This window comes from Ursus maritimus, unplaced genomic scaffold (genome assembly GCF_017311325.1).
Source record: "Ursus maritimus isolate PB19 unplaced genomic scaffold, ASM1731132v1 scaffold_6, whole genome shotgun sequence".
NCBI lineage: Eukaryota > Metazoa > Chordata > Mammalia > Carnivora > Ursidae > Ursus > Ursus maritimus.
In genome coordinates this window covers 72937835-72954317 of record NW_024426774.1, presented here as the reverse complement: position 1 = coordinate 72954317, position 16483 = coordinate 72937835, and the positions used below count along the sequence as shown (strand labels likewise).

The 16483-nt window shown below is 37.4% G+C and overlaps 1 protein-coding gene across 1 annotated transcript in view; it reads right to left on the bottom strand.

Annotated features, from left to right (window-relative positions):
- LRPPRC (leucine rich pentatricopeptide repeat containing) overlaps window positions 1-16483 on the bottom strand; it is a 106713-nt gene that overhangs the window by 63214 nt on the left and 27016 nt on the right. The window contains exons 12-14 of the mRNA XM_008699814.2: window positions 13872-13990; window positions 12283-12376; window positions 9425-9491 (exon numbers count right to left, since the gene is read on the bottom strand). Coding sequence (XP_008698036.2) covers window positions 9425-9491; window positions 12283-12376; window positions 13872-13990 — 280 coding nt within the window. The remainder of the gene's footprint in view (window positions 1-9424; window positions 9492-12282; window positions 12377-13871; window positions 13991-16483) is intronic.

Genomic DNA, 16483 nt, shown 5'->3' with positions numbered 1-16483 from the left:
TACAGGGGGTGGTGGGAGGGGTATGTGTAGTGACAGAAGTAGTTCTTTATCCTCACCGAGGCAAATCTACACATGTAATAAATGCCAGAACTACACACACACATTGTACTAATGAAAAATTCCTGGTTTTGATAATGTACTATAGTTATGTAATCTGTAACCAGTGGGGGAAAATAGAACACAGAGGGCCTATGCGCTCTCTACTCATCTTTTCAAGTTCTTGTGATTCTATAATTACTTCAAAATAAAAAATAGCAATATGTTCCATGCCCCTCTGGAATCTTCTTCCTTATGACGAAATCATCCCTCCCACTGATACACATTAAGAAATAGTTTTGAAAAAGAAGATAGATTCTTATCTATAGATGGGGAAAAAAGTGTTTATGAAGCCCTATGTTTAGTATAGTGTTTATTTTGTTTTGGGAAAAATTCTTTGAGAAATCAGTTAACAGAAGAAATGATAAACTGACCTAAAAATCATAGCTCAGGGATGTGGCAGAAAATAATCTCTCAACTACTACAAGTTTTCGTCTCACCCATCTACTGATTACATACAGAGCAGCCTCCTGTTTTGTTTCGTGGTTTTTTTTTTTTTAATTTAAAGATTTTATTTATTTGACAGAGAGACAGCCAGAGAGAGAGGGAACACAAGCAGGGGGAGTGGGAGAGGAAGAAACAGGCTCCCAGCAGAGGAGCCTGATGTGGGGCTCGATCCCAGGACTCTGGGATCACGCCCTGAGCCGAAGGAAGACGCTTAACGACTGAGCCACCCCAGGAGCCCCAGAGCAGCCTCCTCTGATTACTTGACTTTTCCATATGTAAAAATAAAAGAAAAAAAAACTTTTTAAAAAAAATTTTGCCAAATACTAAGTGAGAAAGTGAGAACTCAAGATATGAGGATATGGGGCGCCTGGGCGGCTCCGTCATTGGGCATCTGCCTTCGGCTCAGGGCGTGATCCCGGCATTCTGGGATCAAGCCCCACATCAGGCTCCTCCACTGGGAGCCTGCTTCTTCCTCTCCCACTCCCCCTGCTTGTGTTCCCTCTCTCACTGGCTGTCTCTTTCTCTGTCAAATAAATAAAAAAAATCTTTAAAAAATAAAAAATAAAAAAAAGATATGAGGATAAAATGCTGCAGAGTGAACACTAAGATAAATAGTCTATATTGATAAAAAAATAAGTCATCTTTTTTGACCAGGCTAGAACAGCTTTAATTTCAAGGAATCTTAATCTATAGGTATCTACCACATCTATGAAATTGGGGGGTGGGGAGGGAGAGAACGGAAATCTTTGCAAGCAAGAGGCCAATGCCCAAAAGTACACAATATTAAATCACAAGACTTACACTGGTTTGTTAGCTTTTTGGTATCATGGACCCCTTTGGGAAGCTGATGAATCCCTCCTTTCAATTACTGTTAATTTCGTCAGATGTGATAATATTATAGTGGTTACTTTGTTGTATTTAAAATAAGTTCTGGGGGCACCTGGGTGGCTCAGTCAGTTAAGCATCCGACTTCTGATTTCAGCCAGGTCATGATCTTAGGGTTGTGAAATCGAGTCCCCATCTGCTTGAGATTTTTCTCTCCCCTTCTCCCTCTTCCCCTCTTCCCCTCTCCCTCTCTAAAAAACAAAAACAAAAACAACAAAAAATAAAATAAGGGTCGCCTGGGTGGTTCAGCTGGTTGAGCGTCCAGCTCTTCGTTTTGGCTCAGGTCATGATCTCAGGGTTGTGAGATGGAGCTCTGAGCTCAGTGGGAAGTTTCTTGAAGATTCCCTCCTTCTGCCCCTCCCCCAACTCATGTGCATGGTCTCTCTCAAATAAATCTTTAAAAAATAATAAAATAAAAAAATAAGCTCTGAGATGTATTACTGAAGTCTTTATAGGTAGAATGACAAGAGATCTGTAATCTGAACAGTCCATCCAGGAGGAGAAGAAGGGGTTGGGGGAGGAAAAAAATGAAACAAGATGGCCAAAATCTTAACTGCTAAAGCTGGCTGATGGATACTTTTCAGAGTTCTACTTTTGTGAATGTTTGAAAACTCCCATAGTAAAACACAAACACACACCATCTCTGGTCTAAATGTTGAACCTCTACTCCAACTCTCAACATTAATAAGCTGGGCTTCCTTTTTTTTTTTTTTAAGATTTTATTTATTTGAGAGAGAGAGAGACAGAGATAGTGTGAGAAAGCACAAGCCAGGAGAAGGAAGGGAGCCTGATGAGGGCCTCGATCCCAGGACCATGGGATCATAACTTGAGGTGAGGGCAGACGTTCTACCGACTGAGCCACTTAGATGCCCCAGCTGGGCTTCCTTTTTAAGAAAAGCTACTTAATCATATCTTTCTATCAAACAACTTACATAAAATAAAAAATATTAAGATATTAAATTGCCCTCAAACCCGACATTAAGTACCCAGGGAAGGCATGGAGATATAACTTCAGAATTGTATCTGTATCTAAAAGAGCTCACAATGACTAAAAGCCCTACCCTGAATGTGAACCTTCAGGATAGATGGCACAGGTTAAAAAAAAAAAAAAAAAAAGTACAGAATCTTTTAAAACTAAGCTTTTGTAAAGAACAGTCAACACTTCTTCACTGTATATTTACTCCTTAATTGAATGCAATCTGACTTCTGGCCCCAAACCTCCACTTAAAGTACTCTTGTTAAAATTACCATTAATCTCAACTCAAAATTCAACTAACACTTTTTGGTCCTCTTTAACTAAGTTTTGAGATTTGTGCTGTCGATCATTCTCTGCCAATCTCCCACTGATGCTACTCAGTGCCTTTCAGAAATTCTCCGTCCCTGCCTGCTCCTTAAGCAATCCTCTGTACCAGGTTCCAAGTGCCTTACATTCTTTTATTTTTAAGATAATCCTACATGTAGATATTTAAATTCCTGTATCACAGGGGCACCTGGGTGACTCAGTCGTTAAGCGTCTGCCTTCGGCTCAGGGCGTGATCCCAGCGTTCTGGGATCGAGCCCCACATCAGGCTCCTCCACTGGGAGCCTGCTTCTTCCTCTCCCACTCCCCCTGCTTGTGTTCCCTCTCTCGCTGGCTGTCTCTCTCTCTCTATCAAATAAATAAATAAATAAAATCTAAATAAATAAATAAACAAACAGACAAATAAATAAATAAATTCCTGTATCACAAAAAAGCAAACAGAAAGGCTAAGCAGGGATGCCTGGCTGGCTCAGTCAGTAGAGCACATGACTCGATCTCAGGGTTGTGAGTTCAAGCCCCATGATGAGCATAAAGATTACTTAAAAAAGAAAACAAATAGGCTATGTAAAGTATCTTCACCTGAAATTCCACAGGCACTTCAAAAGATCTCACAAATCATTACCTGCACCCTTTTCTCCTCTTTGAATATCCACTGTCAGTCTTACCTTCATTACATAAATCAATGGCTCAAAGCCATGACTCAAAGTCCAAACCTCATGACTTGGAATGAGATCATTCATGAAGGGCCCCAGGCTACCATTTTGGCTTTACTTCTTGCCATTATTTCATAGTTTCTTGGGCTACCATTACAGTAATCTACCTTCAGGTCCCCGGATGCACTGTTTTGTCAGCCTCAATACCTTACAGTTGCCTTCTTATTTTCTGGTCTCCAGCTATGAACAACTCGACAAGAAGTTTCCCGTTCATCCTTGACTTACCTATTATTTTGTGGTCCCAGCCCTCGGCACACACAAGTAAGTTTCTGAGCACTCAAATTGTTTTAAATGTCGTGAGGGGGAGCCTCACTGGCTGACTGAAAAGAGGACTGTACCGTCCGGCATTTATCTTGGTGAATTCAATAGGGCTAATATCAGAAACCTGGTATTTTTTTTCAACATATGAAAAGCAGCACCACTTCAATGGCAAGAAGTCCCACTTGCCAAGTTCAGACTATCTGCATCCAGTCAGAGAATCCTTCCTTCAATCACAGGACTCTTCTGTGGCAAAAAAGACTTAAATGCCTGCATGTCAATTCTGAAGCATTTATCTTTTTGATATGTTACACTCCCAGCCAAGTTTTGAACTAGTTTCAGTGACATTTTGTCTCTTGGAAGCGACTCAGTATTTCTGGTGGTGGCGTTTTCAATAATATACAATATGTATACTGCCCTCTTTCTTATTTGCACTTTTTCAGCTAGCACTATTGTTAGAAGGAAAGTCTTACTCATACTTACTATCATCCCACCTCGGATCTGACGTAAGAATTTACAAACTTTATCAGTCAGATTTAAAATGCCCTTTAAGATATTCTTTAAAAAGAGCCTTATTTTTTAAAAAAGCTTAGAAGCAAAAATTCCCTAGTAATCTTAAATAATCTCACCCTAACTAAGCAGTATTGAATGTAAATAGTATTCTACAGATGACTTTGCCTACATACGTTAACAATTTATAAATTGTAAAACTTGAAGAAGGCATGTACTTGATTGGTAATTAATGACCATGTCTTGAGCTTATCAACTTACAGAAATACTAGCTCTCCACTCAAACACTACTCTCAAAAGACATGAAGAAAAATAGTATTAGTATTTCAAAAATATTGTGGGAGCATAAAAAATTAATCTGGGGGGCGCCTGGGTGGCTCAGTCGTTAAGCATCTGCCTTCGGCTCAGGGCGTGATCCCAGAGTTCTTGGTTCGAGCCCCATATCAGGCTCCTCCGCTGGGAGCCTGCTTCTTCCTCTCCCACTCCCCCTGTTTGTGTTCCCTTTCCCGCTGGCTGTGTCTCTCTCTCTCTGTCAAATAAATACATAAAATCTTAAAAAAAAAAAAAAAGAAAATTAATCTGGGCCAGCAGGTTATAGAACACAGACCCTGGACCTACCACTTCGGGGGCAGTTTATACTGAGGGTAGACAACTATGCCACAATCACATGCCAATATTGAACTGCATATCTAAGTTTCCCTGCGGATTGGCTAAGGTGACTATGATATCTCATTCGATGCTCCGTAACTTCTTACATTTTGGATGATTATGAATAATTACTTTTGCTAAGGAGTAACTAAGTGACTCTCTTACAGGACTTGCAGACAGTTAATTTGGGCTCTACTGGGAATGCCCATCAGTGCTCAGTTTTCTTCTACTCATTCAGCCAATTCTGAAGTTGCTAGAGTACAATGGGACTTTGGAGAAGCACACGATAGGTAACTGTTTGAATAGTTGTACTAAATGTCCTACAAAGGGATTTTTTTTTTCTTAAAGATTTATTTATTTGAGAGAGAGAAGAGTGTGAGTGCAGTGGGGAGGGGCAGAGGGAGAGGAGAGAGAGAAACTCAAGCAGACTCTGCATTGAGCGCAGAGCCTGACACGGGGCTTGTTCTCACAACCCTGAGATCCCAACCCGAGCCAAAACCAAGAGTTGGACTATTAACTGATTGTGCCACCCAGGCGCCCCCTTGCAAAAGGATTTTGAAGTATATATACCATTTGATTCGCATCAAATAAAAGAACAGAAGGCTACATTATAATGCTAAGATACTGCATTGCAACAACATTATGTTCTGAATTTTTAATAGTTTTTGGGCTGGGAGAGAAAGAAAGAAATCACCTATAGTCATAAATCCTTCAAAATATGTACATATTCTTATGAATAACCTCAAATTATCAGAGCCTGAAACTTTTCTATATCTATAATAAGAAAAACTCACCAACATAATACAGTTTTAGAACCTACAGATTTAAAATACTTTCCCAGGAGGGACTAGTTACAGCTTGTCATAGAGCAGACTACCAGAGGGGAGAGACCCTGACATAGAGCTCTGGAGACCTACAGCTCAGTCTTTAGCTGAGTACTTAAAATCACATGTGAGTGAGGAAAGCCTAGGGAACTACCTAAGACCTTTCCAGAGACTGAAAAAGACAAAACCCACACAGGCATGGGAATAGTTCACATTTCCAACAATCTCAAAAATATATGGGGTAGGCGTGCCTGGTTGGCTCAGTCAGTGGAGCATGTGACTCTTAATCTCAGGGTTGTGGGTTTGAGCCCCACGCTGGGTGTAGAGATTACTTAAAAATAAAATCTTTTAAGAAAACACAAAAACCATGGGCTAGCAAGCAGAATACTCAGAAGGATACTGCCTCAATAGTGGAGCTGAATTAATTTAGTGGGTATAATCCTAGACTTAAGGCTGCTCTAATCCTGCCTAGCAAAGCATAATGCAAGCACTAAGAACACTATTCCAAGAAACTTAACTCAAGACATCGGAACAAAGCTCAAAAATATTTAAAGGAATAAAAAAAAAAAATCCACCTTCAGTAGAATAAATTTCACATCTGGCATCCAATCAGAAATTACAAAGAAGCAAAAATATATGATGTATAATGAGGGGAAAAAAGTAACCAAGAGAAACAGACCGAAAAATGACACAAATGATAGAATTAACAGACAAAGCCATCAAAAAGTATCTATCAATATTATCTCCATATAGTCAAGAAGGAAGAAAAAAGCGTAAGTATGCTAAGGAGATATGGAAGATATATTTTTAAAAATCCAAACTGAATTTCTAGAAATGAGAATTATCATATCTGAGATTAAAATATATTCTAGATGGACGTCTGCCTATCTGCACAAGCCTCCACACTGCACAAATTAGTCTACTTTCTTCAAAATAAAGGCCAAGTTCCTTTATGTTATTTACCATATTTCAATCTGATCCCAACAAGCACCTCCAACCCCACAATAAACACTTGCTAAATTAAAGGGAATGCCTAAACACAGAAGCGGAAAATAAAGCCTCCGTATTAATTCAACAGCACCGACCATGTGCCCGTATCAATCTAGGCACTGAAGATTGTGCAATAAACCAAACAAACACAGAGCGTATGTTCTAATCAGCCAAACAGCTGCCACAAAATCTGTCACAAAATAATAACAAAAAGATATACATGCCTTTATATTTAAACCATTTGTTTTCCCAAATTACCACAACTTAGGTTGCCTAATTTCCCAGCCCACAATAAATCAAAAACAGCAAATTATGTAAGTGTGTGTAGGTTACTTATGGCAAATATACTGAAAGTTGTCAAGAGTGACAGCAAAAACTCTTATAGCAAAGATGATGACACAGTTAAAAAGCAGAAACAGAAAACGTAGCAAGCAGACTCATTTACTGGAGGGGCAAGCAGCTCTGCACACTTTAATCACTAAGGCACTATGAGCTCAATGACTGACCTAGGTATATATCGGAATGTACAACTTGTTTTTTTCCCATCACACGGGATCAACTTTATAGTTTAAAGATTTTATTTATTTATTTGACAGTGATAGAGACAGCCAGCGAGAGAGGGAACACAAGCAGGGGGAGTGGGAGAGGAAGAAGCAGGCTTCCAGTGGAGGAGCCTGATGTGGGGCTCGATCCCAGAACGCCGGGATCACGCCCTGAGCCGAAGGCAGATGCTTAACGACTGAGCCACCCAGGCGCCCCCCAACTTTATAGTTTAAATACCTTGGTTAAGAAGTCTAGGAGACAAACCATAAGAGACTCTTAATCATAGGAAAGAAACTGAGGATTGCTGGAGCGGGGTGGGGTGGGGGAGGGATGGGGTAACTAGGTGATGGACACTGGGGAGGGTATGTGTTGTAATGAGCACTGGGTATTATGTAAGACTGATGAATCACAGACCTGTACCCTTGAAACAAATAATACATTGTATGTTAATTAAAAAAAAAAAGAAGGACATGTGAAATATGACAACTGCCATTCAAACGGACTAAAAAAGTATGACATAATGTTAGTCAAGTTAAAGGAAATACACACGACCTGGAAGTTTATACAAAAAAACTTTTCAAGACATTTTTCAAGGACAATCAAATGACAATGTTACTATGCTTGATTTCATAATATATTACAGGTTCTGAATTATTTTTATGGGTTTTTTTTTTAAATCTGGCTCTACTAGCATTTTTATCCACCTGATTATGTATTCTATATTTTCAAACTTTATTTTTAAAGGCACAGTCCTTGGTTTGTTTTTTAACCTAACACAAAACTATCCCTGAAAAGAGTGGAACTGCACTGGCTAAAGAAAGGGCAGTAACACGGAATCCCACCTACCTATTCTTGCCTGCCATGGAGGTTCTAGAGATGTCTACAGAAAACCCTAGTGCTCCTGCCAATGAACAGGCTAAAAAATACTGAGATTAGTATCAGAAGTCATTAACATTAATACAGAAAGAATGACAAATTTAAAAATTCATTCTCTTGTGGCTACCACTGTAAACAACCTATTCAACAAGATTACCAATGGCTGCTAAAACCACTGAATGAAAGATTCTGAGAAACAGGACAGACCCGCTGTCGCAAAGTATCATCACACAGACTTCTTACTAATCAAAGGGAATGAGGTTCCTTTGCAAGAGACATGGGGCCACCACCATAACCAAGTGATCAAACTTAGTTGATGGCACCACCATTTTGTCTCTTACTGCAGTAGGAAATGCCATCACCTATAGAGTATTCTTGCTAAAAATATTCAACCTGAATCTGATATGAGGAAAAAATTAGATGAATACAAACCTACAGAGAAAGTAGCCTGGACTCTTCAACAAAGTCAATGGCATAAAGACCAAAAAAAGGTAGGGGAATTGTTCTGGATTAATAAAGAGATAGCAACCACATGCAATGCATGTACTCACTGAATCCTCAATCAAAAAGTAAAACAGCTATAAAAGGAATTTTTAGAAGTAAGACAACGTAAACATTAACTATGTATATTAGATGATATTATAGTATTGTTAATATTTTAGGAGTGATATTGGTATTATGATTATATAGATGATGACCTTATTCTTACAAGAGAGAAGCTGAAGGATCCAGTGCCATGAAGTCAACAGCTTCAAGTGGTTCAGCAAACAAGAGAAAAGTATATATACGTATGTGCTTGTGTGTGTATATATTAGAGAAGAAGTGTTTGAGAAAGCAAATATGGCAAAATATCAAATATGGTGAATCTCCATAAAGGGTATGTAGGGTGATTCCTTTACTCTTCTTTCAACTCATTATGTTTGAATATTTTCAAAATAACAAAATTGAGAGAGGAAAAGGTCATTAACATCCCCTGAGCACACAGAGGAAGACAACGGTATTACACTGACCAAAGTCACCTTGAAATTAAATACTCAAAAATACCAATCAAACATATGTACAACTTTGTAACTCCAACCCACCATTTTCAAACAGCGCTTTTTCTTTGAAACACGACTTTTACCAAATCTGTGTGTACTTCTTGGAAAAGATAATATAAAAGACTGCCTACACTCAAGTCAACTACTTGGTAGGAAGAATAACACAGATAAGGTTATTTTAGGCAACTGGTATACTGGAAGATTTGGAAGATAAGAATATCTATCTTTCCTTATATAGCAGGTCACAAAAACAGGAGAAATCAGGCAAAGAATATTATAAGGTAATCATCTTACCTCCTAAAGCCTAGACTTAGAGTGCTTCTCAAAGAAACGAATGACAAAGGCTGTGTATTTGACTGCACTGCAAAAGAAAGTGATCATCATTAAATCCCAAACCAACCCCAAAAAACTTATTAACTTCTTTGGAAATACATACCTTTTAATTTTCATTTTGGAAATTTTATTTTTAAGATGGAAATGTTCTCATACAAAATTAATTAGATAATGACATAATTTATATTTGCATTATAAGCTATCCTTTAAAAACATTTTTACTTCATTTTCATGAATATATACAACTGATGAATTTATATTCTTTGGTATAAAGAGTAATAGCTAATCATCTACCAGCACACTGAGAGTCGGTCTGTACACATACCAAAACTGTGTGTTACTAGACAATGTGGCACTATGAAGGAAGAGACTGTAACTACTTTATAGGACTTCTATCCTTTAAAAGTTCTTTTCTCAAAGTAGCAGTGGGTTCTGTTGAACCATTCACACTCTTGTCATGCCATTTTCCACTATGATCAATGACTTCATTCGTGTAAGAGTGACGACCTAAAGTCATAATAAAATAAGTCTTTACCTCTGTTGTATAATTGATTTATAATCACCTTTCACTTTTCTAAGTATTTGTCCACTCTATTATTCATTTTGTCACTCAACAATCTACAACATTGTGTTTCCATGCTGACACTGTACGTCTGATTTGCCTTAACACATAGGCCTGATTCTTCACGTAATCCTTACCCATAACTAGCAAGGGCGAAAATCAAAGTAGGCATCTCCTGAATTTATTTTTCCCTGTCATTGTATTAAAATGGTGCCATGTTATAAGTAACTGATTTACTCTTTTCACATGTCATGTGACTACTAAACAATCCAAGATGGAGAGAATTGGAGAGGAGCTCATAGTACATGTAAATTCTGAAAACAGAATTAATACAGTTTAGAAAAGATTAAGATACCTGGTTAACTTAAAACAAAAACAACAAAAAACAGCTCATGGGAAAAGTCACAGAATATTTTAAGAGTATTTGCTCATCTCTCCTAAATATGAAAAATTTAATTCGCACACACAAGGAGAACTGTTTTAGATCGAGTGTTACATCCTTGAACATAAAGTAAAAGTTTCTCAATGGTTTTATGCAGCCCTTGAAAATCTAAAACTCATTTTTTAAATGATCAGCATTCAGTCACTCAAGGAATTTTAAAGGACACGTAACTACATGTCTTTCAACAACCTTTAATACTGCTTAACCAAATTAATTTTCCACGCCTACAAACAAGCAGGAAAATGTTTCCTACTACTGCACAAACTGGATCAAGATAAGCCAGTACTTTTTTCTACTCCCTGCCATTCCTTGTGATGTGGTAACCACAAGTGCCTACCTAGGAGCGGCCTACCGTGAGTACCAGCAATCACAGAACTGCTTTTCGAAGACCTGGAAAAGAAAGCAGGACGGGAGGGCACCGAAAGGAGTGGCCTGAAATACTCTTTATTCTTAAAGTTCTGGGACTTTTTCTTTCACAAATTTAATAAACAACCTCTTAAAAAGTTACTTTTATACTACTCAAATTAGTATTTTACAGAATACTGTCAAATTTTTATTCATCAAAAGGGTGACCAGAAACATCTCAGCAAGATGAAGGCTGCTGACAAAAAGCATCTAGTTTCCTTAGCAACAAACAAGTCTGAAAAACCGAGGCTGACCACGAAGTGGAACGGATGGTCTGATAAAGGGAAAAGGCAGCGCTCACGTATGCACCTTGTGCACCCAGATTCCTCTGCTCATGCTTCTCTGTTTTCATCCTGTCAGTAAGGCAAATCTATATATTATTCTGAGTGGAAGGCAAAATCAATACCCTCAGATAGCAGCTGGCATTAATACTCAACCTTTAACTCAAACAACCACAACCTCTAACAGTCACCATTTTTCATACTGAACACTTCGCCTTTTCCTTACAATATTAAGATGAACGATTTTAAATACTAATAGTAGGGTTTTTACAATGCTTCCACCTATACAATTTGAGTATACATTAATCCGAGCTTAACTTCTAACATTTTAGGGGTCTAGAAACTGATGTTTGTGTGTTTTGTTTTTAAATGGCATCTTTTTCACAAGATTAGAAAAACAGTCAAGTAATGTCATAGATACGTTCAAAAATGAAGACCTTAAGAAATGTCTTATTTAGTAAAATGTAGTAGGGTGAAACAGTAATGGTGAATATTAGAAGATCTTGGTTCTGGCTCAATCGTTAACTTTGACCAAATCATTTAACCCTCTCTCTGCCTTTCTTCATCTATCAATGTAGGTTAATTTTATTGACACGTGATGAGTATTATAAAGCACTGTGGCATTTATAAGTGTTTAGTAAACATCTGCCATGTTTTGGTTAATGAGGACTAGGAGACAGGCTTCATGTAACAATGGCTGTAATAGGCATTAGGTTTAGAAAACACTTTTCAAAAACAACATCTCAAATGATTTTTTTTCACAATGACTCCCACAAGGTAGATAAGTAATACTATCCCCATTTCATGAAATTGAAACAAAAAGACCTGTTTAATTCCCATAATCAGCGGCTTAATTATAAACAGAAGCCAAGTCTTCTGGGTCCTAATCTACCACCATGTTATCTCCAAGGTCCTTTTAACTTTAAAATTACTTCCAAATTATCCACAAGTTCAACTCATAAACAGTCTTATCAGTTTGACTTAAGCAAAACATATAAAAAAAAAAAAACAAGTAAATTTACCCTGACCTTCCCTGAGGTAGGTATCGAGGGCATGAACTACCCTGTATGCCCTCAGTAGGAACCGAAATCAATACCTGTCAAGTTTACTGCTAATGTTTCATACTTACAAAATGATAAAATATAGGCTAAGTTCCCATTGACTGCTTCACTTCTCAATTCAGCTTGTGAAAATACACTGCTTTCAGGTAGATATCCATTTTCCTACAGATAAAGCATATTTCAATGATAATATACCACAGCTAAAAATATTTTGATACGCCATTCAAATTTCCCATTTTCCCATTTCTTTATATCACCACATTCTTCAATAATCCTTCCTTTAAAAAAACTCATTTTCTAGAACAATATGTAAACTGAATAACTGAACTTTAGCGAAAGCTATGAGATGGGGTTCCAACATTCCGAATTAAATGCTTATCTTCAAATTCAGATCATCTGTTACCCTTAGAACACCTTCCTTCTAGGAAGTTTACTACTGAAGGCACTGGAACAAATCTCTTTCACAACAAAACAAAAATTTAATGTACTGATCTAAAATGATACTTTGGGACATATTACTGAGTTAAAGATCAATTTTAACTCTATTTAACTCCAAATGATTAATCATGTGTCCCAACATCATCACTTGTTTAATAACTTAAGTATCTGAGCCAAAATTCAGTTCTAACACATTTATCGAAGCACTGTATAATAGCACAATATTTAAAACCGCCCAGTCAATAATAAGCAATAACTAAAAATAAATTATGGTATATCCATACAATAAAACAGCATGCAACCATAAAAAATAATTGCTGGAATTACATACTGTAATAGGAAGTGCCGAGTGAAAAAAGTAGGTTTTAGGGAAATAAGAGTATGTGGGAAAATTACTTTTTTAAATGTAATTTTTAACATTAAAATATGTATAGCACAGCCTCAAAACACTCAGGGAAGAGAAGTAAAGACACTCAAGACATAAACTCTGCCTCTAAGAGGATTGTAATTATGTAATTATTTCAATGAAAGAAAAGACCACTCTAAAAATATTAGAAAAATCTAGGCATTATGTGAATAACCACCTAGGAAACAGATTTTTTGAACAAAGTATTTATTAAAAGTGTTTGTGCTCTGCCATGTTGCTCCTAATTGTATAGCACTTTGTTTTGAAAGTGGAAAGTGCAACCCTTGCTGATCCAATGCACTCTCCAAGTCAATTTCTTCCTGTGCCCCTTCATGAATGCCTTGCCTATTCTGATGTGAACAGTAAGTGCTGGGTAGGAAAACAATGCCTTGGGAGTCAAACAAAAGATTATTTAAAAAAAAGAAGAAGAAGAATAGTAAGTATACTAAGAGTGTATTATGAAAATTCATATACAAGTGAAAAGTAAAGGTCAAAAAATGAAAACCACAGTTACACTATAAAGTGGGATTAAGGAGCGTCTATTGTTTTATTTACATTTTTCCTGATATTGGCCTATTGTCTTTCAACACACAAGAAAAGTGCTGCTTTGCCTTTTTAAGTTTTTTAAGTTTAAGCACTATAGACTTTAACCAGTATTTTTACAAAGCTTTAGAAAATTGTATACAATGACCATTTTTAGTACTCAGCTTAACGACTTTTCTTTCTTCTTTTTTTTTGGGTTACCACTAAACAATTAGGGAGGAAAGAAATCTCTTTAATTATGAAATTAAAATCAAACCTGCTTGTACTCACCTGCAGAACAGCATGAGCTGACCTCACACTATCAAAGGATGGAAACACGTAATTTATATATGTCTCCTGATCAGGACTTACTCCCATTTCGTGCATTGCTTTGAGAACTTCTATTATACCTGTAAGATTAAATTTAGAAGCACACAGATGAACTACTTGGAATAAATTAACAAAAGATCAGAAAGTTCAGTTCATTTACTTTCTGAATCATAATGTACAAAAAACTCATTTTGTCTAAAAAGAGAAAGCAGAAAAGCAACAGAACTAGGAAATAAGACGATAAATGAAAAAAAATTAATTCCTCCTTTCTTCATCTATTAATTCAGCAGCAAGTGCTAAGGAAATACTCTAGAAATGATAACTGTAAGAAAATCTAAAATAATTAAGCAACATGCCTAATGCTTCTGGCACCCAAATGAACAGAGGTTATAAAACATCACTGCTACTACAGAGCAGTGATGGATCGACACAAGAAAACTGGACCCAATAAATGCTGCAGAGGGAAGGGATGAGCGGGCACTCAAATAAATAAATAAATAAAATCTTAAAAACAAAAACAAAAACTTCCCCTAGAAGTCCCTGTTATGATAAGTACCTTATCATATCCTCTACAGAAATTACATTTCTATAAACTCGTTAATGTGCTCCAGACAAATACGTGATTGTAAATTCCCGCTGAGTACAGAAATACACAGGCACGTGTGACTACTTTATGAATATCTGCACATTTCTTTAAGATAAAATTCAGATTATTCAGGCTAGTTTAATTATATTTAAAATCACCTAATGGATCTTCAAAACCTTAGATGTTTAAATGTATATTTTAAGGTATCACTATGGAAAAAAAACCCTCAAAAGACAAAGCATGTGCTTAGTGACAAATGTAGGAGAACATGCACATAGAGTTGGTCCACAGAGCACACAACAAGCATAAGAATACTTGAAAGCAAAATTTAGCAGAAGTATTCCTCTAACAATTCACTAGGAATCACTAGTAATAACATGGGTAACTATCATAAAAAAAGGCAAATCACACTGTGCTCTTCTTTATATGCAAAGATTACGAAGTACTTTAGAGGAGGGCATATAGCTAGTTGCTTTTCAATAACTAGCAACAGACTTGTGTTAATCTAATGTCCTCAATGTCCTTCCTCACCTATAATGACTGCTTTCATGATCAGGGTTTAAAGTAAATAGCTATGTTTCTGGTAAGACTCTCCGGTGAAATGGAACGGAATAGAGAGCCCAGAAATGGACCCTCGGCTCTTTGGGCAACTAATATTTGATAAAGCAGGAAAAAACATCCGGTGGGAAAAAGACAGTCTCTTCAATAAATGGTGCTGGGAAAATTGGACAGCTACATGCAAAAGAATGAAACTTGACCACTATCTCACACCATACACAAAAATAAACTCCAAATGGATGAAAGACCTCGATGTGAGACAGGAATCCATCAAAATTCTAGAGGAGAACATAGGCAGCAACCTCTACGACATCGGCCAAAGCAACCTTTTTCATGATACATTCCCAAAGGCAAGAGAAACAAAAGATAAAATGAATTTATGGGACTTCATCAAGATTAAAAGTTTCTGCACAGCCAAGGAAACAGTCAGAAAAACTAAGAGGCAGCCCACGGAATGGGAGAATATATTTGCAAATGACACTACAGATAAAGGACTGGTATCCAAGATCTACAAAGAACTTCTCAAACTCAATACACGAGAAACAAATAAACAAATCAAAAAATGGGCAGAAGATATGAACAGACACTTTTCCAATGAAGACATACAAATGGCTAACAGACACATGAAAAAATGTTCAAAATCATTAGCCATCAAGGAAATTCAAATCAAAACCACACTGAGATACCACCTTACGCCAGTTAGAATGGCAAAAATAGACAAGGCAAGAAACAACAATTGTTGGAGAGGATGTGGAGAAAGGGGATCCCTCCTACATTGTTGGTGGGAATGCAAGTTGGTACAGCCACTCTGGAAAACAGTGTGGAGGTCCCTTAAAAAGTTAAAAATTGAGCTACCCTATGATCCAGCCATTGCACTACTGGGTGTTTACCCCAAAGATACAGACGTAGTGAAGAGAAGGGCCATATGCACCCCAATGTTCATAGCAGCAATGTCCACAATAGCTAAATCGTGGAAGGAGCCGAGATGCCCTTCAACAGACGACTGGATTAAGAAGTTGTGGTCCATATATACAATGGAATATTACTCAGCTATCAGAAAGAACGAGTTCTCAACATTTGCTACAACATGGACGGCGCTGGAGGAGATAATGCTAAGTGAAATAAGTCAAGCAGAGAAAGACAACTATCATATGATTTCTCTCATCTATGGAACGTAAGAACTAGGATGATCGGTAGGGGAGGAAAGGGATAAAGGTGGGGGGGTAACCAGAAGGGGGAATGAAACATGAGAGACTATGGACTACGAGAAAGAAACTGAGGGCCTCAGAGGGGAGGGGGCGTGGGGGAATGGGATAGACCGGTGATGGGTAATAAGGAGGGCACGTATTGCATGGTGCACTGGGTGTTATACACAACTAATGAATCATCGAGCCTTACATCGGAAACCGGGGATGTACTGTATGGTGAC